The sequence below is a fragment of the Bos mutus genome, chromosome X, assembly GCF_027580195.1.
Source record: "Bos mutus isolate GX-2022 chromosome X, NWIPB_WYAK_1.1, whole genome shotgun sequence".
NCBI classification, from domain to species: domain Eukaryota; kingdom Metazoa; phylum Chordata; class Mammalia; order Artiodactyla; family Bovidae; genus Bos; species Bos mutus.
This window is the reverse complement of record NC_091646.1, coordinates 82,464,783-82,488,720: the sequence shown is the minus strand read 5'-3', so window position 1 is coordinate 82,488,720 and position 23,938 is coordinate 82,464,783. Positions and strand designations below refer to the sequence as shown.

At 40.9% G+C, this 23,938-nt stretch overlaps 2 protein-coding genes across 2 annotated transcripts; both read left to right on the top strand.

The window, feature by feature from the left end:
• Window positions 1-258: 258 nt before the first annotated feature.
• Window positions 259-1,035, top strand: LOC102281441 (spindlin-2). The gene is made up of 2 exons (XM_070366219.1): window positions 259-483; window positions 760-1,035. Exons 1-2 carry the CDS (start codon window positions 259-261, stop codon window positions 1,033-1,035), a joined length of 501 nt encoding a protein of 166 aa, XP_070222320.1.
• Window positions 1,036-13,757: 12,722 nt separating this feature from the next.
• Window positions 13,758-15,881, top strand: LOC102280987 (spindlin-2). Its single transcript, XM_005900870.2, has 2 exons — window positions 13,758-14,155; window positions 14,781-15,881. Exon 2 carries the CDS (start codon window positions 14,783-14,785, stop codon window positions 15,557-15,559), a length of 777 nt encoding a protein of 258 aa, XP_005900932.1. The 5' UTR covers window positions 13,758-14,155; window positions 14,781-14,782; the 3' UTR covers window positions 15,560-15,881.
• Window positions 15,882-23,938: the final 8,057 nt, after the last annotated feature.

The following is a 23,938-nucleotide window of genomic DNA, read 5'->3' as shown; positions in this document are numbered from 1 at the left end:
CCCCCTCCTGCAGAGTTCCTAAACCTAGGCAGCACCACTGCTGCTGCCGCTGTCGCTGCCGCCTTTCACCACAGCCTCAGGGAACCTAGAAGGAAGAGCACTTTCAGGCACACAGCCAGGATTTCCAGCATTACTGCCAGGCTCATGGGGAAATTTTAGGCACTGGCGCGGGGCACATGGAGACGTCGCTGTCGGCAGAACTTCACCTTATGGCATATTCAATGTTTCTCTCTTATCTTCTTTCCTACTGCTGCAGACATGAAAACCCCCAACTCACAGGAGGCCGAAGGCCAGCAAACTAGGGCTGTTTCACGAAAAGCCACTGGATCTGCAAATATGATGAAGAAAAAAGCTTCGCAAAAGAAGCAGAGAGGCAGAACTTCGTCCCTGCCCTGCAGTAACATTGTGGGCTGCAGAATTTCACATGGATGGAAGGAAGGTGATGAACCCATCACTCAGTGGAAAGGAACTGTTCTGGATCAGGTGCCTATAAATCCTTGCCTTTATCTGATAAAATATGATGGAATTGACTGTGTATATGGACTGGAACTTAACAGAGATGAAAGAGTTTTGTCTCTTAAAATTCTTTCTGATAGGGTGACATCAACTCAAGTCAGTGATGCAAACCTTGCAAATACTATAATTGGTAAATCTGTGAAACATATGTTTAAGGATAAGCATGGTTCTAAGGATGAATGGAGAGGAATGGTCTTAGCCCAAGCACCGATCATGAAAGCCTGGTTTTATATTACCTATGAGAAAGATCCTGTCTTGTACACATACCAACTTCTAGATGATTATAAAGAAGGAGATCTCCATATCATACCAGAGTCCAATGAGTCCCCTCTCGCAGAAATGGAGCCAGGAGGAGTTGTATATGGTCTGATAGGTAAACATGTGGAATATACCAAAGAAGATGGCTCCAAACAGATCGGAATAGTCATTCACCAAATTGAAGCTAAACCCTCTGTGTGTTTCATCAAGTTTGATGATGATTTCCATATCTATGTCTATGATTTGATGAAAATGTCCTAACTGTCAGGGTAAACTTTGCCACATTTGTACAAACAAATGCATACTTTGTAGACATGCAAGATAATGTTACTTTTCAGTGTATTGAAAGCTTTAGGGTCCATGTTGATTCAACATCTTTTCCATCATAACTATTGTCTTATTCTAACAAATAAAGATATATGTGGTCATGAAATGCTGTGTAAGGAATTTTTCATGTTGAAAAGGTTGGGTGTGTTTAGTGGATGGAACATAAAAGGAAGGAGCAGCTGTAAAATTCAGGCTGTGAATAAATTGCACTACTATAATAATCAGACAAATAAAAATATTGTAAAGTAATTAGCCTCCAATTAAAATAAATAAATTTATATTTAAAAAAGAAAAGATGAATAAAAATGGAATAGGACTTAGCTGGTTTGGGCTAGGGAGAGGAGAGGAGAATGAACTAGAGATGGGCTGTGGGGGAAAGGAAAAGGGAAGGTGGCTGCTTAAGAAAGGATGTGGGAAGGGGCTGGGAATGGAGAGGCTCCTAAGGGGAGGGTGACCTAAGAGTGGGAGGCAGCCAACTGGAAGAGGGTGAAGAATAACAGGGAGAGTGAGATCTTGGGGCTAAGAGGAAAAACGGACAGGATAAATTGAGTAAAGAGGGACACAAAGATGTTTAGAAGAGGTCCAGAGCAAGCGAGAGAAAGAAAAGTTGGCAGAGATCAGGGGAGAGACTAAAGGGACACTCCAGAAGGGAAGGGACACTGAGGAAGGAGGAATTCTAAGAAGAAAGACTGACAGAGGGAGTGAGAATAGAGAAAAAAGGGTATGAGGTGTGGAGCTTATGAGAGATGGAAAGACCCAAGAAAACTAGGCCCTCTGGCAGTATCCAAGTTGCCCTCCCTAGCTCTGTGCACAAAGGATGTGGCAACAAACAAACCACATGGATTGGAGCTTCCCTAGAGGGAGATTTTGACAGGACAGTCTCAAGAGTTAAGCAGAAACCAAGCTGATGCTGGGAGGGATTGGGGGCAGGAGGAGAAGGGGATGACAGCGCATGAGATGGCTGGATGGCATCACTGATTGGATGGATGTGAGTCTCAGTGAACTCCGGGAGATGGTGATGGACAGGGAGGCCTGGCGTGCTGCGATTCATGGGGTTGCAAAGAGCCGGACACGACTGAGCAACTGATCTGATCTGATCTGATTTGAAGTTTATACTTAAAAGACTTGTATTATATCAGGGACATCATGCCACACCTGCTGAGCAGAGCCCAGCCCTCAGCTTAAACACACTGCATGGTGCTCCATAGCAGAGGGGCTGTGGGCAGTTTCCTCGTAGTTTCCAGAGGACCCAGGAGCAAGAAATCTCAGACCTGAAGTTCTTGGTTTACTTCCCCTACACTGAATAAACAATTTTTTCAGGAATGAGTTAGTGGAGTTCTCAGAACATAAGAGATGTGCCACCTTGCATTTGGAAAGCATTTTATCCAGAAAAATGGAAACTTGCTCGACCCAGATATTGCACTCATCTCACTGCTCTTCATCCTCCGGGGCTATGCCTTGTGTCCTTACAGAAGAGAAGCAACAAAGGATTGAGCTTAAGGTTTCTCTCCAGGGCATGGGGAATACTTGACTGCCCGTGCTTCTCTCAGCCCCTGCCTGAAACCACAGGTATCCCACCCCTGTCCCCCTGCCTGTGCTTCACCAGATGGAGGTCTGCTGCCTCCAGAAACCCCATTCTGGCAATATCCCAACAAAACCAGTGCCTACTGACCCTTCACAGTACCTCCTGACTAGTCTTGCCCACTTCAAGCACACAGGGAACTGTGCTGGAAATGTGTGCAGCTCTATTTCCAGGTGAGATAGGTGGCATGGGCAGTTTAGCAGGGAGATGTGACTTTGTATAACTAAGTCTTTCGACTGTATAGTGCCACATAGGTGGATGGTGGGAAGAGGGTGTGGTAATTCACAATAAATTCCTCTGAGGTATGGTGTCCCAATACATGGGTCTTTGTCCTTCTCTTTCTTTCCTTCTCCCAGTTCAGCTGTGGGAAAAGCTTCAAAAATCTCTCTGGTTTTCCCACTACACACCCTTCACTGCCCTCAAAGAAACAATTCTGGTGTCTCTCTTTTGGCCATTAACTCCAGGCATAGCAGGTAGAGGAGGAGGCAGGGAGCTTCCCAGAGTGGAAAGAAGTTGGTAATTCCAGTTCATTCTCTCCACCCAACATGATCTGAAGCTGTTTGCCTCAAGAATTCCACAAGACAAGCTCACCTCACCAGAGCAAGGATAGGTTTTCTTTCATACATCACATAATTCAGTCTAGCAAACACCTGCAGGCCACTCATGGGCCAGTTTCAGCCCACTGTCATATTTTGGTTGATCTTCATATTTTTATCATTCTCCATTTTAAAATTAGCTATATAGACATTTGGGGGATTTCACATTTCAAAAATCCACATTCTTGGCTTGCCTGAGAAAACAAAACGATAGACCAAGGGTTGGGGCCCGCATTCCAACAAGGACACAAGCAGTTGACTCTGAGGAAGGGCTCAGCCCATTTTAAACTCAGAATACTCTCTTGCGTGGGCCATGGCCCCAGATGGCCTGCTTCACGCTAATAAAATGCCCATATATCCCCTGGAAGCATTTCATTGGTAGCTTTGCCCTCCATTGGCTTACTTTAACCCCATTTGCTTTTTATTTTAGTTGCTTTATCTTCATCTCACAAATACTTACTTCAGGGTGGCTCTCTGCCAGGCAGTCTTCTAGACAGGAGCTTAGGATACAGTCATAAAAAGATAAAGTAATCTTACCCTCATGGAACTTTCATTGTAGTGTAGGAGACAGACAGTAGCCAAGAGACAAAAAGTAAAATATAAAGTATTTTCACACTGATAAATGTTAAGAAAGAAAAAATAAAGCAAAGAATGGGGGAACTGGAATTCCAGGGAGGAGGCTGAAATTGGATAGATAGGAAGTCCAGAGAGAGCCTCACTGAGAGCACAGTTTTTGAGTAAAGACCTGAAGGCATTGAGAGGACTAGCCCTGTGGTTGTCTAGGGAAGGAGCATTCCAACAAGAGGGACAACAAGTGCTAAGGCCCAAGGCAAGAGTAGGCCTGACATGTTCAAGCCATTTTGAGAATACCAACATGGCTGGAACTGAGTGAGCAAGGTAGAGAATACCAAGGAAGAGAGCTCAGAGAAGTGATGCAGATCTGGGAGAAGAATGGAATTTGAGTTTTATGCTGTGTGTGATGGGGAACCATTCAGTATTTTCAGCAGAGGCACATTATTTATTGTGGCAACACTCAAGAGTAGTTTGTAATGTGGTGCAGACTGAAAATGTGAGATCATTTTGTGACTTTTTCAATAATCCAGGTAACAGATATGGTTTAAAGCAGTCTGGCATCCCTATGTGTAATGTGAAATTTGTCTTGTTTTTATGATCGTTTAGTTGCTAAGTCTTGTGTGACTCTTTTGAGACCCCCATGAACTATAGCCTATCAGGATTCTCTGTCCATGGTGTTTCCCATACAAGAACACTGGAATGGGTTGCCATTTCCATCTCCAGGGGACCTTTCCAATCCAGGAATCATACCCACATCTCCTGCATTGGCAGGAGATTCTTTACCACTGAGCTACCAGGAAAGCCCAAAATTGGTCTATCTCACTATATTTTACAGTATAGTGTAGCATGCCCAATTTGCCCTTTAGACAAGATATCTGCTTGAAGGGAAATGTAAGAGGTGTCACTTACAATACTAGGTTTCCTGATACCCTTGAGCCACACAATTTCCCAGGTGAAAGAATAGATAAAGCATTTGGGCTCTTCCTTCCTTAAATTGAGTATATAATGCTGATGAAGTGAGAATTAGAAACTGTCCAAGAAAGCCTGTATACATTCCTACTTTTGCTTCACCTCCTTGGAACATTCCCTCGTCCTTCTATTGTAACCAGATAAGAACTAATAGTTGCTCTCGTGATAATGGGCAGAAGGTACCCCCAACAGAGTTTATCATTGGTTTAAATCAGTTAGTAAAGAATTTAACATAACTGACTCTTCAAAAGGAGGCGGGTTTTGGACAGGTCTTGAATTTTCTTATTAGTAAAAGTGCCTATAGTAATGTAGCATTGTTGTAAGTACATTGCCTAGATAACATTCCATCCTCCTTCCCCAAGCCCAGATGATATTTTCCTTTCTGAGTTAAAATGGATGTAGATATGGTACTAGTGACTAATTACTAATGGGAGTCACACAATCAGTCTTGGTTTGAGTATGCATTACATTTAAAGGAATACTGTCAGAATCTCCCAACCCTTTCCTCCAGGTTATTACCAGAGGCACCTACAAACATTTGGAATACCAAAGGTTTCCTTTCATGTCTTAGAGATGACAATACATCCTCTAATTATCCAGGTCCTCTATTTATCTTGAACAAATAATGCCAGGCCATGGCATATCTATAATGGTTGCTCCTTCCCTTGCAGATTGAAATTGTTCCACAGCTCAACATAATGTTTGGGTTGAGGTTCCAAAAGACAAATAAATAAAGCCCCTTTTCTCCTTGCAAGTTTTTAACCATTTGAAGGACAGGCACAATAATGACACAAATGGAGGTCAAAATATTTCCTTTATAATTGATAAAGCTGGCTTGGAGGACATGCTTAGCTCTGAGGCCACAAGTACTTCCTCATACTTCACGCAATTACAGGCAAAGCTGGATACAACTGCAAGTCTCCCTGATAGGGACAAGTGTCACTTGCCTACAAAGTTTACTCTGTCTTAAAGTTGATTAGATTGTGCCTAAAAGAGATAACTACAATAAACAACTCAAAAGGTTTCTCATATATCCATCCTATCAAACTCACATTATAGAAGTTATTAGGAGCTGTGAAGCAAGGGGAATGAGGGTCTGCAAAAATAACTTGCATTTTATTTTCAAAAAATAATATTTCTTTTTACTGAGATATATAATTGGCATATAATATTATTTAGTCTCAGGTGTGCAATATTTTGATTTTGCATATATTGCAAAATGATTACAGTAGTCCAGTTAATATTCATCATTCATAGTTTTCCTTGTGATGAGAATTTTTAAGCTCTATTCTCTTAGCAGCTTTCAATATGCAATAAAATATTATTAACTAGAGTCACATTGCTGTACATTATGTCTATATGACACATAACTGGAAGTTTGTACGTATTGACTCCTTTCATCCATCTCACCCAACATTTCTTGCCTTGTACTGTTAATATGTTGTACAACATACCTGGGCATAATTTGCAATGTGTTATAGTTTAAAGAATTAATGTTTCAGTGTGGCTTTAATGTCATTTTTAATATCAATTTGAGAGGATTCTGAAATAAGCCATGAACCACCTAGCTCACTCATTAAAGAAAAAACAGTAAGTATTGAAGGAAGGCTCTCACAAAATATGGGCATGACTCCTCTGACTCCCCTGTAATCTTCTTGTATCCATCATGAAGGGAAAGAAGTGCACAACTAGTTGACTAAAAGAGTGGCTAATGAACCCACAGGCTTAAAAAAGAATAAAGTGTAGGTAGAGGAAAACTCTTCTATTAAATCACTTTAAAATGTTGGATGAAATATGACAGCTCTCCTTTTAAATTTATAGCTGAACTTTAAAGACTGTGAGAAAAACCCCAGAACCAATGATGAAGAACAAACTGAAAACAAAAGCAGTAAGCATATGACTTGATGCTTTGGCAGATAGGGAGAGAAATGTGTTATCTCAGTAACTAAAGGATTTAGCGTAGAATATAAAACCTGGTGGCTCAGAGGTTAAAGATTTTGCCTGGAATACAGGAGACCCGGGTTCGATCCCTGAGTCAGGAAGATCCCCTGGAGAAGGAAAATGGCAACCTACTCCAGTACTCTTGCCTGGAGAATCCCATGGAGGGAGGAGCCTGGTAGGCTACAGTGCATGGGGTCACAAAGAGTTGGACACAACTGAGCAAAAAGTAATAATAATAATAATAAAAAAACCTTAAGCCTGATTAAATTGAGTGTTGGGAATGAAGATCTCCTTGCTTTCCTTTCAATTCTCAACATAATCGCTGGAGTGAGATTTTAAAAATATAATTGAGATTATATCACCTCGCTTAAAATTCTCCAAAAGCTTCCTATTACAGTTGACATACAACCCAATCTCCTTGCTTTACCCTGCAAGCTCTAGATCATGAATTCTCAACCAGAATGATATTGCCCACAAAGGGGAAGAAACTGACTCTCTGTTTGGGAGGCGAAAAAGAAAATCTTAGCTTTAGAATGGTTTATGGCCTTCCAAAGCTCAACTGTATCTGAAAAAAATCTTATTCTTTAGAATTCAATTACTCTCACTGGGTTTTCTCAGATATAGCATGAGCAACATTGACATTGAGTTTATAGAAATATACAAGGTGTATGCAAGATCAGTGTTACAAAATAATAGCAAAAATAATGGCTATAACTGGAAGGCTTTCAAATCATTGCTCATTTCTGAAGTCATATCTTGAGAAGTGACCTATGTGAGCCTATTGGCTGCTATTGAAGGCCCTTATATATTGTCCTCTATGTCCTTGTATATAACTTGGGCTTTGAGCATTAAATAAAAATAGTATTTATTTAATTCTACAAAACTTATTCAGCATGTCATTTATTATGTCAAATGATGAAAAGAAAAAATGTCAATAATATATGAATGAACATCTAACAGCTAGTTAAAACTTATTTTCTCATATGAAGTAAAAGTTAAAAGTCAAATTCACTGAAAATACTTTTAAGAAATGTAAGAGCTAGAACAAATAATTTCACAATTTGTATGGAAATACAGAAAACCTCGAATAGCCAAAGCTATCTTGAGAAAGAAGAATGGAACTGGAGGAATCAACCTACCTGACTTCAGGCTCTACTACAAAGCCACAGTTATCAAGACAGTATGGTACTGGCACAAAGACAGAAATATAGATCAATGGAACAAAATAGAAAGCCCAGAGATAAATCCACACACATATGGACACCTTATCTTTGACAAAGGAGGCAAGAATATACAATGGATTAAAGTCAATCTCTTTAACAAGTGGTGCTGGGAAATCTGGTCAACCACTTGTAAAAGAGTGAAACTAGAACACTTTCTAACACCATACACAAAAATAAACTCCAAATGGATTAAAGATCTAAATGTAAGACCAGAAACTATAAAACTCCTAGAGGAGAACATAGGCAAAACACTCTCTGACATACATCACAGCAGGATCCTCTATGACCCACCTCCCAGAATATTGGAAATAAAAGCAAAAGTAAACAAATGGGACCTAATTAAACTTAAAAGCTTCTGCACAACAAAGGAAACTATCAACAAGGTGAAAAGACAGCCTTCAGAATGGGAGAAAATAATAGCAAATGAAGCAACTGACAAACAACTAATCTCAAAAATATACAAGCAACTCCTACAGCTCAACTCCAGAAAAATAAATGACCCAATCAAAAAATGGGCTAAAGAACTAAATAGACATTTCTCCAAAGAAGACATACAGATGGCTAACAAACACATGAAAAGATGCTCAACATCACTCATTATCAGAGAAATGCAAGTCAAAATAACTATGAGGTACCATTTCACACCAGTCAGAATGGCTGCGATCCAAAAGTCTACAAGCAATAAATGCTGGAGAGGGTGTGGAGAAAAGGGAAACCTCTTACACTGTTGGTGGGAATGCAAACTAGTATAGCCACTATGGAGAACAGTGTGGAGATTCCTTAAAAAACTGGAAATAGAACTGCCTTATGATCCAGCAATCCCACTGCTGGGCATACACACTGAGGAAATCAGAAGGGAAAGAGACACGTGTACCCCAATGTTAATTGCAGCACTGTTTATAATAGCCAGGACATGGAAGCAACCTAGATGTCCATCAGCAGATGAATGGATAAGAAAGCAGTGGTACATATACACAATGGAGTATTACTCAGCCATTAAAAAGAATACATTTGAATCAGTTCTAATGAGGTGGATGAAACTAGAGCCTATTATACAGAGTGAAGTAAGCCAGAAAGAAAAACACCAATACAGTATACTAACACATATATATGGAATTTAGAAAGATGCTAACAATAACCCTGTGTACGAGACAGCAAAAGAGACACTGATGTATAGAACAGTCTTATGGACTCTGTGGAAGAGGGAGAGGGTGGGAAGATTTGGGAGAATGGCATTGAAACATGTATAATATCATGTATGAAACGAGTTGCCAGTCCAGGTTCGATGCACGATACTGGATGCTTGGGGCTGGTGCACTGGGATGACACAGAGGGATGGTATGGGGAGGGGGGAGGGAGGAGGGTTCAGGATGGGGAACACATGTATACCTGTGGTGGATTCATTTTGATATTTGGCAAAACTAATACAATTTGTAAAGTTTAAAAATAAAATAAAATTTAAAAAAAATGTAAAATTTCAAGTGTTCTGCTTGTCTAGAAAAATAAGATTTGAAGTATTTTGTAAAGTTTGATTATACTGATATAAATATATATATAGCTAATTTGCAGATTTTATACATTATAACTCATGTAAGTAAATAAATTCCATTAAGCCAATAAAAAATATAAAGTTACATGCTAAGAGTTTGCAAATTTCAAATTTAACTTCTACCTTCAAATTTTATTTATTCTTAACCCTACATAAGACTTACTATTTTTTATGTATGAGTGTATTTTTATGTGTAAAACACAGATGCACATACATTTATTAAACAGACTCTGCCATTTCAGATACCTTACATTTCAAGTATTGTTATTATTAAAACCCAGACTCAAATTGCTTTACTTATTCAGAAGTTTCTTATCTCATAACTTGGAGTCAGAACTAGGACTCCAGGAATGGTATGACCAGAAGCTAAATGAAATGACAAAGAGCTCAGAGTATTTTCATTTCCTCCTAAGCCATATTCAATGTGCTGGTTTTGTCCTCAGGCTGGTTACTGATTCCAACGGTCATATATAGAAATAGCATTGCCCTAAAGAAGAAAAGGAAACACCATTTTCTGTTTCCCTTAAGAATATTTTTTTTTTTCCTCAGAAGTACCTCATCATGTTTAATTGGCCAAGATTAGATCATATGCCAAATGCTAAGCCAACCACTTGCAGGGGGAGTAGCATTACCATGAATAGCCTAGAGTAAAATTTTAGAGTGGGATGAATGTTGGGAAATCAGTGGCCATGACCACCTATAGGTACATAATGTGTCATTAGGACAACAGTCTCCCTCTTTTGCCTAGTTTTGCTGTGGTCTTGTCTCTGTGCAGCTTTGTCCTCAGTCTCCAGACCATTGTAGGGTAAACTGAGCAGCTCGATCTTCATATCCTCTCAGGTTCACTCACGTCCAGTGGACAAGATCATTTACTTCACACCCAGCAGTTTGTGCAAAAATAGCATTGTGCTTCATTGACTCTGACTAGGTTGTATACCTAGTATAAAACAGTCACTTGGACAGTATTTCAGTGCTCTGAAAGGTCAGACTTAGGTTGTTCCCAAGAGGAAGAAGGACATATTATTACCAGAAAAAGTGTGATTGAATGCTAGGCTGCAAAGTGTTACAATTCAACACATTTTGCTGCGTATCATCCCTATGAATCATTCTTGCTATATATACATGTTAAAATATGTCTCCATTGTGTCAAATGTTATGCAGTCCTAAAACAGAATGAAACTGGGTCATTTGCACAGACATGGATGGACCTAGAGACTGTCATACAGAGTGAAGTCAAAAAGAGAAAAAAAATATTAACACATCTATGTGGAATCAATAAAAATGGTATAGATCATTTTATTTGCAAAACAGAAATAGATATACAGATACAGAGAGCAAATGTATGGATACCAAAGGGGAGAAAGGAGGCTTGGATGAGTTGGGAGATTGAGATTGACATATATAACTATTGATACTATATATAAAATAGATAACTAATGACAACCTATTGTATAAGTCAGGGAACTCCACTCAGTGCTCTGTGGTGACCTAAATGGGAAGGAAATAAAAAAAAAAGAGGGCATATCTGTATATGAATAGCTGATTCACTTTGCTGTACAGTAGAAACTAACAACATTGCAAAACAACTATATCCCCATACAAATTTTAAAAATTGTAGAAAATTAAATTCAACCTACAGTGACAGCAAGCAGAAAAGCAGAGGAGGCAGTAAGTAAGTGTGGGATTGTGGGATAAACAAGGGGGCATGAGGAAAGTTAAGGATTTGGATTTGTTCACTATTATCACTGTGGGTATGGTTTCATGGATGTATGCCTGTGTCAAACTCATCAAATTGTACACTTTAAAAATGAAAGTTTATTGTACGTCATTATACCTCAATAAAGCTCTTAAAATTTATTAATAAAAATGGAAAGGAGGAAAATTTTTTAAAAGCCTCCATGCATTCTTTCATCAATTACCAGTGAAATGTGAATTGTTACCATCTATTTTGAAAACATCCTTGTAAGAATAACTGCTTTTTTTTTAAATTTTAAGACAATAGACTATTGATTTTTGAAATTTAAATAAATTGGAAAGAAAATGTGTGCCCTTTTGTTTCTTCTTTTTAACAACATATTTGTGAGATTCATTCAAATTGTTGCATGCAGTTGTAGTTTACTCATTCTCAATCCTGTATGATAGTCCATTGTATGAATGGATATACCACAAATATGCCATCTACCATTTATGAAAATTTGGGTGATTTCCAGTGTGGAGCTATTATAAATAGTTGATATGAAAAGTAAGATGATAGGAAATAATTTCCCAACCAAGATATGGAGGACAACAGGTCCAAGAGACAGAGAATTTGGTGGATGTTTTCCCACTGAGGAAGTTTAACCACTCTAGAGGAAACTGCTGAAAGGCTTATCTCAGAAGAGGTTATGACACCCTATTGAAGCTAAGGATAATTGGAATCCAAAGTCCTGGCAAATCCCATTAATTTTTGGTTGGGACTCCAAGGAATAAAAGTTAGCCAGAAATAAACTCTCACATGAACTAAAGCATGTCTGAAATTTGCTTTCTATTAAAAAATGTGTATGAACTTTTATTTGCATCAGTTTTAGATATGAATTTTTTCATAATCGATATTAATATTTTATACTTTGATAATTGAATCAAATTTTTATTGATCTTTCCTTTTTAGTAATTATTTGAGCTTTGTTGCTTTGTTAACATTCAATCTATCACTTGATTCAGATATTATATGTATTTAATAACCACTAAACATTGAGTTTGTTTAGTTGGTTTTGAGTTAGTTTGTTGCATTTTACATTTTAATAAATCTATTGATATTAGAATAAATTTAGTGTAAAATTTTTCCTTCACATTTTTAAAGAATCATTCCAGCATTCCTTAAAGAATAATTCTTCATTGATTCTCCATCATTTTATCTAATTGGTTCTTATAAACTTATTTTTTCCTGAAGCTCTCTTTTCTGATAGACTAAATTACCAGCTATTGTGGAAACATAATCCCAATGTTCAGTAATGGGAGAAATTAAATTGTGGCCCCTGTAAAACTGAGTTTCATCGACCAAAGGCCATACATGCAGTAGGTGCTCAATAAATATTTGATGAATGAATAAGAGAAATAATGGTTTTCAGAATATTTAATATTTTAAGAAAATGCATAATCAATAAGGAAAAAAACCAGAGTATTAACTTGCCTATGCAAAGTGATCTTAGTTTTGTAAGATCCTAGAAAAAAATGACAAAACAAATAATGAGTGGTAGTATATGGCTGGGAACCCTAGGGAATGACAGCTAGAATTGCAGCTGATTATTTTCTTCATATCAATTTTCCAAGAGTTCCACAATGTTAACATTGTGGAGGAAATTCATTTGCAATAGAGTAAAAGTAAAAGAAAGGGGACTTAAGAATGGGAGAGGGAGAGGGTGGGAAGATTTGGGAGAATGGCATTGAAACATGTAAAATATCATGTATGAAACGAGATGCCAGTCCAGGTTCGATGCACGATACTGGATGCTTGGGGCTAGTGCACTAAGACGACCCAGAGGGATGGTATGGGGAGGGAGGAGGGAGGAGGGTTCAGGATGGGGAACACATGTATACCTGTGGCGGATTCATTTTGATATTTGGCAAAACTAATACAATTATGTAAAGTTTAAAAATAAAATAAAATTAAAAAAAAAAAAAGAAATCAAGTCCAACCAGTAAGTCCAACCAGTAAGGTTGTTCTAGTGGTAAAGAGACTGCCAGCTAATGCAGGAGTTCCAAACTTTGGTCGGAAAGGGAGTCCGAAATGGCAACTGACTCTAGTATTTTTGCCCGGAAAACTCCATTGACAGAGCAGCCTGGTGGGCTACAATCCATGGGGACTCACACACCACTGAGCTCACACACTTACTTACAAGGAAAGCTTACATAGAGATTGGGTCAAGATGGCAGACTGAGCACATTTCTCCCTTTCTACCAAAAATCCTTGTAAATGATAGGAAAGGCACATTTTAGTATGAAAAATAACTACATAAGTGCACTGGGGGAAAGTAAAGACAAATTCCTAGTAGATGGAAAGCAGATGAAACAGGGATACTTACGGGATGGAGGTGGAGGTGCACAGGAGAAACAGGACCCTGAAACGGGGAGGAAAGAGGAGGGGGCAATAGGGAGAAGGATTACAGGCCCAGCTGCTTCAGATTTGGAAAAGGGGCGGGATCGGGAGACAAGTAGCACCTCCCATGCTCAGAGCAGCGGTGGGCTTAAGAGTTGAGGTGGGGCAGGCGGTGTTTGGCAGGAAGGGGAGGCTTCTCTCCTGGCAGGAAGCTGCGCTACGGAAAAAGGGAGGAGACTACTGCACCAGTAGCGGCTGGTGGGATCCCGATGTCGCAGAGGGGCAGCCGCCACCAAGAAAGAGGCGGAGGGCCTCAGAACAGAGTGCTGAAGACACCGCCGCCATCCTCCTCTCCTACTCCTCCGCCCTTCTGAAAGAGCTCCTCGACTAAGGATCCTCCCCTCCCAGCTGTTGCAAGCACCCAGCTCATCACCTGCCTATCCTGCTTGCAAACAGACTCACTGTAAAGGAAGCTGCGAGGTGTCCAATTTGCACACGTGAAGCCTGAGATCCCGGCGGTGGACGCCAGGAAAGGAAAGGCCATTGGTGGGCGCCGGGACAGAGAAGGGGTTTGGGATGGATTCCTGCCAGAGATAAGGGGTGGAGGCAGGCGCAGGGTGAGGCTAGGGTGGGAAGGGGGAGTGCAAGGGCAGTAGGAAAGGGGCATAGCGTTAGGAAGCAGGCAAGATATTGAAGATGAGCACAGGGAGCCGAGGGCACTGGGGGCCAAGAAAGCGAGTGGAGGTAGACAGGGGGCATGTGAGTAGCAGACTACTGGGATGTTCTGAGCAGGACGACAGTGAGTGAGGGCATGTGGGTCAGGGCTGTGGAGGGATATGGGGTTTTGCAGGGGATTCAGAATGGGTGTCAGTGGCGGTGACAGAGGCTGAGGTCTCTGAACAAGGACGTAGTCTGCCCCCTCCTGCAGAGTTCCTAAACCTAGGCAGCACCACTGCTGCTGCCGCTGTCGCTGCCGCCTTTCACCACAGCCTCAGGGAACCTAGAAGGAAGAGCACTTTCAGGCACACAGCCAGGATTTCCAGCATTACTGCCAGGCTCATGGGGAAATTTTAGGCACTGGCGCGGGGCACATGGAGACGTCGCTGTCGGCAGAACTTCACCTTATGGCATATTCAATGTTTCTCTCTTATCTTCTCTCCTCCTCCGGCAGACATGAAAACCCCCATCTCACAGGAGGCCGAAGGGCAGCAAACCAGGGCTGTTGCAGGAAAGGCCACTGGGTCTGCAAACATGATGAAGAAAAAAGCCTCCCAAAAGAAGCAGAGAGGCAGACCTTCGTCCCAGCCCCGCAGGAACATTGTGGGCTGCAGAATTTCACATGGATGGAAGGAAGGTGATGAACCAATCACTCAGTGGAAAGGAACTGTTCTGGATCAGGTGCCTATAAATCCTTCTCTTTATCTGGTGAAATATGATGGAATTGACTGTGTCTATGGACTGGAACTTCACAGAGATGAAAGAGTTTTGTCTCTTAAAATTCTTTCTGACAGGGTGGCATCAACTCAAGTCAGTGATGCAAACCTTGCAAATACCATAATTGGTAAAGCTGTGGAACATATGTTTGAGGATGAGCATGGTTCTAAGGATGAATGGAGAGGAATGGTCTTAGCCCAAGCACCGATCATGAAAGCCTGGTTTTATATTACCTATGAGAAAGACCCTGTCTTGTACATGTACCAACTTCTAGATGATTATAAAGAAGGAGACCTCCGTATCATGCCAGAGTCCAATGAGTCTCCTCTCGCAGAAAGGGAGCCAGGAGGAGTTGTAGATGGTCTGATAGGTAAACATGTGGAATATACCAAAGAAGATGGCTCCAAACGGATTGGAATGGTCATTCACCAAGTGGAAGCCAAACCCTCTGTTTATTTCATCAAGTTTGATGATGATTTCCATATCTATGTCTATGATTTGGTGAAAAAGTCCTAACTGTCAGGATAAACTTTGCCACATTTGTGAAAACAAATGCGTACTTTGTAGACATGCAAGATAATGTTACTTTTCAGTGTATTGAAAGCTTTAGGGTCCATGTTGATTCAACATCTTTGCCAGCATAAGTATTGTCTTGTTCTAAGAAATACAAATGTATGTGGTCATGAAATGCTGTGTAAGGAATTTTTCATGTTGAAAAGGTTGGGTGTGTTTGGTGGATGGAACATAAAAGGAAGGAGCAGCTGTAACATTTAGGCTGTGAATAAATTTCAGCTACTATCATAATCAGCCAAATAAAAATGAAATAGGACTTAGCTGGTTTGGGCTAGGGAGAGGAGAGGAGAATGAACTAGAGATGGGCTGTGGGGGAAAGGAAAAGGGAAGGTGGCTGCTTAAGAAAGGATGTGGGAAGGGGCTGGGAATGGAGAGGCTCCTAAGGGGAGGGTGACCTAAGAGTGGGAGGCAGCCAACTGGAAGAGGGTGAAGAATAACAGGGAGAGTGAAATCTTGGGGCTAAGAGGAAAAACGGACAGGATAAATTGAGTAAAGAGGGACACAAAGATGTTTAGAAGAGGTCCAGAGCAAGCGAGAGAAAGAAAAGTTGGCAGAGATCAGGGGAGAGACTAAAGGGACACTCCAGAAGGGAAGGGACACTGAGGAAGGAGGAATTCTAAGAAGAAAGACTGACAGAGGGGTGAGAATAGAGAAAAAGGGTATGAGGTGTGGAGCTTATGAGAGATGGAAAGACCCAAGAAAACTAGGCCCTCTGGCAGTATCCAAGTTGTCCTCCCTAGCTCTGTGCACAAAGGATGTGGCAACAAACAAACCACATGGATTGGAGCTTCCCTAGAGGGAGATTTTGACAGGACAGTCTCAAGAGTTAAGCAGAAACCAAGCTGATGCTGGGAGGGATTGGGGGCAGGAGGAGAAGGGGATGACAGCGCATGAGATGGCTGGATGGCATCACTGATTGGATGGATGTGAGTCTCAGTGAACTCCGGGAGATGGTGATGGACAGGGAGGCCTGGCGTGCTGCGATTCATGGGGTTGCAAAGAGCGGACACGACTGAGCAACTGATCTGATCTGATCTGATTTGAAGTTTATACTTAAAAGACTTGTATTATATCAGGGACATCATGCCACACCTGCTGAGCAGAGCCCAGCCCTCAGCTTAAACACACTGCATGGTGCTCCATAGCAGAGGGGCTGTGGGCAGTTTCCTCGTAGTTTCCAGAGGACCCAGGAGCAAGAAATCTCAGACCTGAAGTTCTTGGTTTACTTCCCCTACACTGAATAAACAATTTTTTCAGGAATGAGTTAGTGGAGTTCTCAGAACATAAGAGATGTGCCACCTTGCATTTGGAAAGCATTTTATCCAGAAAAATGGAAACTTGCTCGACCCAGATATTGCACTCATCTCACTGCTCTTCATCCTCCGGGGCTATGCCTTGTGTCCTTACAGAAGAGAAGCAACAAAGGATTGAGCTTAAGGTTTCTCTCCAGGGCATGGGGAATACTTGACTGCCCGTGCTTCTCTCAGCCCCTGCCTGAAACCACAGGTATCCCACCCCTGTCCCCCTGCCTGTGCTTCACCAGATGGAGGTCTGCTGCCTCCAGAAACCCCATTCTGGCAATATCCCAACAAAACCAGTGCCTACTGACCCTTCACAGTACCTCCTGACTAGTCTTGCCCACTTCAAGCACACAGGGAACTGTGCTGGAAATGTGTGCAGCTCTATTTCCAGGTGAGATAGGTGGCATGGGCAGTTTAGCAGGGAGATGTGACTTTGTATAACTAAGTCCTTCGACTGTATGTGCCACATAGGTGGATGGTGGGAAGAGGGTGTGGTAATTCATAATAAATTCCCTCTGAGGTATGGTGTCCCAATACATGGGTCTTTGTCCTTCTCTTTCTTTCCTTCTCCCAGTTCAGCTGTGGGAAAAGCTTCAAAACTCTCTCTGGTTTTCCCACTACACACCCTTCACTGCCCTCAAAGAAACAATTCTGGTGTCTCTCTTTTGGCCATTAACTCCAGGCATAGCAGGTAGAGGAGGAGGCAGGGAGCTTCCCAGAGTGGAAAGAAGTTGGTAATTCCAGTTCATTCTCTCCACCCAACATGATCTGAAGCTGTTTGCCTCAAGAATTCCACAAGACAAGCCCACCTCACCAGAGCAAGGATAGGTTTTCTTTCATACATCACATAATTCAGTCTAGCAAACACCTGCAGGCCACTCATGGGCCAGTTTCAGCCCACTGTCATATTTTGGTTGATCTTCATATTTTTATCATTCTCCATTTTAAAATTAGCTATATAGACATTTGGGGGATTTCACATTTCAAAAATCCACATTCTTGGCTTGCCTGAGAAAACAAAACGATAGACCAAGGGTTGGGGCCCGCATTCCAACAAGGACACAAGCAGTTGACTCTGAGGAAGGGCTCAGCCCATTTTAAACTCAGAATACTCTCTCGAGTAGGCCATCCCCCTAGATGGCCTGCTTCACGCTAATAAAATGCTCAGATGTCCCCTGGAAGCATTTCCATTGGTAGCTTAGCCCTCCTTTGGCTTCCTTTAACCCCATTTGCTTTTTATTTTAGTTGCTTTATCTTCATCTCACAAATACTTACTTCAGGGTGGCTCTCTGCCAGGCAGTCTTCTAGACAGGAGCTTAGGATATGGTTATAAAAAGATAAAGTAATCTTACCCTCATGGAACTTTCATTGTAGTGTAGGAGACAGACAGTAGCCAAGAGACAAAAAGTAAAATATAAAGTATTTTCACACTGATAAATGTTAAGAAAGAAAAAATAAAGCAAAGAATGGGGGAACTGGAATTCCAGGGAGGAGGCTGAAATTGGATAGATAGGAAGTCCAGAGAGAGCCTCACTGAGAGCACAGTTTTTGAGTAAAGACCTGAAGGCATTGAGAGGACTAGCCCTGTCGTTGTCTAGGGAAGGAACATTCCAGCAAGAGGGACAACAAATGCTGAGGCCCAAGGCAAGAGTAGGCCTGACATGTTCAAGCCATATTGAGAATACCAACATGGCTGGAACTGAGTGAACAAGGTAGAGAATATCAAGGAAGTGAGTTCAGAGAAGTGATTCGGATCTGGGAGTAGAATGGAATTTGACTTTTACGCTGTGTGTGATGGGCAGAGGCACAACATTTTTTGTCTGATTTTTTAACCAGGACACTTTAGCAACTCTCGAGAATAATCTGTAATGGGGTACAAGACAGAGAGAGGAACATCAAATATTTCAGTGAAATACCTGATATTTGCCTATAAGAACTGGAAGTTGAATATAGGTTACATTTTAGGTGAGTAAGAATAGAATTTTTTTCAATAATAAGTGTGCATGTGTGCCGACTTAGTCACTTTAGTCCTGTCCAAATATTTGACACCAAGGATGGTAGTGCCCCAGGCTCATGTCTCCATGGAATTCTCCAGGCAAGAATACTGGAGTGGGTTGCCATTTCCTTCTCCAATGGAATCTTTCCGACTCAGGCATCAAACCCACATCTCTTATTTTTCTTGCATTGCAGGTGTTTTCTTTTCCACTAGAGCCACCTGTGCTAGTGGTAAAGAACCCATCTGCCAATGCAGGAGATGTAAGAGATGCATGTTTGATCCCTGAGTCAGGAAGATCCCCTGGAGGTGGGCATGGCAACTCACTCTCATATTCTAGCATGAAGAATCCCATGGACATAGGATCCTGGCAGGCTAGTCCACAGGGTCACAAAGAGTCTTCATGACTGAAGCAATTTAGCATGCATTCATGCACAGAGCCACCTGGGAAGCCTCAATAAACAGTGCAGGATTAATCTATTTTCCATTTGCCAGGGAATATACTCAAATCCCTTCACACCTTGCACACAAAATTAGTCCTGAATGGATAAAAAGTTAGTACTCAATTTAGGAAGTAGCATTTATAAAATATTAGAATAAAGTAGAAGAAAGTATTTATATTTTTACTATGGAAATGGTGAAAATTTTAACAACTATAATATTGACATATTGATGGAAATTTTGATAAATATTGTCATATTAAAATACAAATCCTCCAATTTGAAAAAATATCATGCTGTACAGTGGAAATTGTTATGATATACACCTTTCTATTCATCAGATCAACAACATGCATGAAGTTGAAAAATATTTGTTGTCAATCAGATAAAAAAAAAGTGAGAATTCCCATCCACTGCTAGGAGTTCTGTTGGAAATATGTTTGCCATTATCTAGTGAGTTTGATGGAGAAGGCAATGGCACCCCACTCCAGTACTCTTGCCTGGAAAATTCCATGGATGGAGGAGCCTGGTAGGCTGCAGTCCATGGAGTCGCTAGGAGTTGGACACGACTGAGCGACTTCACTTTCACTTTTCATTTTCATGCACTGGAGAGGGAAATGGCAACCCTCTCCAGTGTTCTTGCCTGGAGAATCCCAGGGACGGGGAGCCTGGTGGGCTGCTGTGTCTGGGGTTGAACAGAGTTGGACACGACTGAAGCAACTTAGCAGCAGCAGCAGCAGTGAGTTTGATGATGGCATATTTCCAACAGTTTTACTGTTGAAGGACAGTTCTGTATGGATCCCTCCCTACATTTTGCAAGCAAAGGAATGAATGGTTTTGGCTTGCCACTTTCCTTTGAGGGATGTTGGAATAACAAATATCTTTTTGAGATGGAATAGTGGTTCCTTCTATAGCAATGAGCAGGAATGCTTACTGCAGTATAATAAGTATGTCTTATTCTACAATAAGAGGAAGACATATTTACTGCCCATTATAAAAGATTACATTAATTAAAGTAGTTTCCTTTCCTCTAATGCTATCTATTGTGTATATACAATCCCTGTGTCCACTTACTGCCACCCTGTGATAAGTGGGACTCAGGGATTTAGAGTAAAACTGCTGATAAGGCTGACTGTAGCTGTTGCTGTAAATAATAAGCTGTTAATGAGGAGTAATTGAGGAAATTGCTGCAAGATGAGTACCAGGAAATACATACAAAGACAGGCTTTAATCATGCGTTATTTCTTTTTTCTTAATTTTAATTTTTAATTAGAAGATAACTTACAATATTGTGATGCTTTCTGCCATACATCAACATGAATTGGTCATAGGTATGCATATGTCCCCTCCCTTTTGAACATCCTGCACACCTCCCTACTCATCCCATTCCTCTAGATTGTCACAAAGCACTGGCTTTTGGTTCCCTGTGTTATACAGCAAATTCCTACTGGCTATCTATTCTACATATGGTAATATGTTTCAATGCTACTCTCTCAAATCATCCCACCCTTTCCTTATCCACTGTGTCCAAAAGTCTTTATGTCTGCATCTCCTTTGCTGCCCTGCAAGTAGAATCATCAGTATTATCTTTCTAGATTCTATACATATGCATTAATATATTCATGCATTATTTCTTGATAATTCAACTCCAGTTGAAAGTTGTTCCTCAATCTAGTCATTAACTTCAGGTCCACTCCATGACAACAAATAGTCCTAAGATTAATCCTAAGTAAGCAGAAGTTTTTGTATCCTTTCATATAACAGTGACAGAGACACACAGAGACCCAGAGTTAAAGGAAGGAAAGAACAAGCACCCTAAGCACAAACTGGAGAATCCTTGGAACTTTTGGTAGTTGGCTTGGGATATGAGAGGGCTGGATAAACAATTACTGTAAATGAAGAATGTAAACAGCTGGCTTACTCAACCACAGCTGCTATAAGTAGAAAAATTATTAGAGATGACACTGAGTCCTTTCTGTCCCTAATGGAGATCAGATGTCATATGCACTTATCTGAGTAGGCTGGAGAATTTTGGTGAGGAGAGAGAATCAAATTTGGTGGCTTTGGTAGATATGGATGTCCAAATTACTATTGTACAGGACCTGTGGAGGGGAACAGCATCTAGATTTGTGTTATAGGTTTTGCCCAGGTTTAGAATAGGGAAAACTTGAATATAAAACTTGAATAAAACCATTTGTGCAAATTCTGTGCAATCTCAGTGTTACCTTCATATCTGAATATATAGTAGGAAATAATGCTTGTATTTTCCTGTCCCATAAGTGCTAGATGAAACTCAGCCACATGTAGAGAAGTATTAGGGAAACATAAATTGTTCCACCAGTAGCCTCTCTGGCTCATCCTGGGTGGTTTCACACACAGAGTATAGAATCCCAGGAGGAATAAAAAATTCACAGCCATGATTAAATATTACTTAAAGGAAGCAATGGGAGTAAGAAATGAAAGATCTGTATACAAAAGCCATGCATGCACAGTATAAAAGTCTAAGAAGAGCTGAAGGTTTATAGTGGATTATTGTCAGGTAAATTCAATTGTCTCTTCTATCATCTCAGCTGTTCCATACAATGTGACTCTAACTGAATCTATTACACACACTATCTTGAACATTGGCAGCACCTTCTTTGCCATACTATTGGCACCTGATGATCAAATCTGTTCACATTTATGTGACAAGGCATCTCATATATGTTTTCTTGTACTCCTCTTGGTTACCTAATCTTCTTTGCCATTTGTGAAAATCAGATAGTTTAGAATTTAATGTATTTATTGTTGTTCAGTCACTCAGTCGTGTCTGACTCTGCGACCCCATGGACTACAACATGCCAGACTTCCCTGCCCTTCACTATAAGTAAGGACTCTGATTTATAGTTTTCACATATATGCATGATGTCCTGATGGTTGGCTTTCGAAAGCTTCAGTTTTAAAAGTATTGATTTCCTAGGAAGAGTGCTTGAAAACCTTCAACAGAATTCAGTAGTCTGCTTGCCTAGTAACGTTTCTTGGGACTTTGCAGGCAGATTCACAGTACTAGTCCTTAGGCAGTCAAGGAAAATTTGTTGTCTATTCATCCCCCTACCACTAAAAAGGAGGACTATCATTAAGCTGGATCCCTCAGATATTGAAGAGTTTGTGATTCTTTGAAAATTCTGCTTGGTCCTATATATTGGCTAACCCATAAATTACCATCTTTTGAGTGGGGCCCAAAACAACATTCTGCTGTGGAAACTGTCTCTCAAGCTGTGTCATACTCAGTATGTTTGGGGCCCTACATTCATACTGACCAAGTTGAGATTTAAGGCCCTGTAACTGATGATTTTCTGATTGGAGTCTCTGGCAGAGGGAAACATTCTTTGCCAGGAGGTGTGCTTTGGGATTCTGGACTTAGCTTCTCCTTGATATGTATGTTAAATATATCCCTATAGAAAGCATCTGTTTTCAAAACTGAACACCTACACCATGGAGGCCTTGTGTCTCTATAGCCTTTTTTTCCCTTTTTGTGATAGATAATTCCAACTTACCATTTATAATGGTGGGAAAAGATAAGTCTTGCTTGTCAGAGGTAAATAGTATATTTAATACTTACCTGGCCTCAACCTGATGGCATATGGACTTTACATGAAAAAGTGGGTACTACACCTTCAGGGAAGCTCTATTAACCACTCTGCCACTTGAAGTAAAACTGCTAGCTAAGTGAGGTCTTGATTCATTTAGAGGTTCAACTTATCCCTAGGCCTGATTCACTGATGGTTTGGATAAGTTGAAACCTAGTGGTGTCTACTATATTGCTATGTATGTTTAATCTCACTACCAGCTAAACAGAATTGAAAGCAGATCGTGGTCACTGTCCTCAGTGTTCAGACTGAAGGGCACTTGCATAGGTCTTGGTACTACTCTAGAAGAAGTTTGTCCTATTTTAACGACTAGTTTTTGGTCTACCATTTGGAAAGTTACCGACTTGTAGACTGAAGACTTCAAACTATAGAATCAGAGGAATGAGACTGCCAAGATGGTGACAGATTGTCCCAACTTCACTCCCACTCACAAGAAGAAAAACTACTCATGGACAAAACACCACTGAGAAAATAATAGAACATGAATAAGGCTGAAGCAGCCCTCCTGTACCACAGAGACCAAAACAGTGCACAATAGAAGATTAAAAGAAGTGACTACATGCTGATTGCATTGCCAGTCCTTCAGGCTGGCACTGTACCACACTGAGAGATTTCCCCAAGACTAAAGTCCCTCCAGTGAGAAAGAGTGCCCAGGGTAGGTACCCAGGTCCCAGCATTATAGATTGCTTTTTGGGAGTCCCTGTTTTGGTCCTGCCTCACAGGGATTGAGAAGAAATGTGCATGGCTTGCCCACTGAGACTCTAGTTGTGAGGATAAGTGGGGAGGATTGCAACAACCACCACATTGATCTTGGCAGACTGAGTTCCTACCCATAGCACCTATGTAGTCATCCCAATCAGCAGATTTTCTCATCTGCAGAAAGCAGACTGTAGTGCAGTCTGACCAGGAAACCTGGCCAAGGGCAGATCTTGCTGATTCAAGTCCTTAAACAAAAAGTT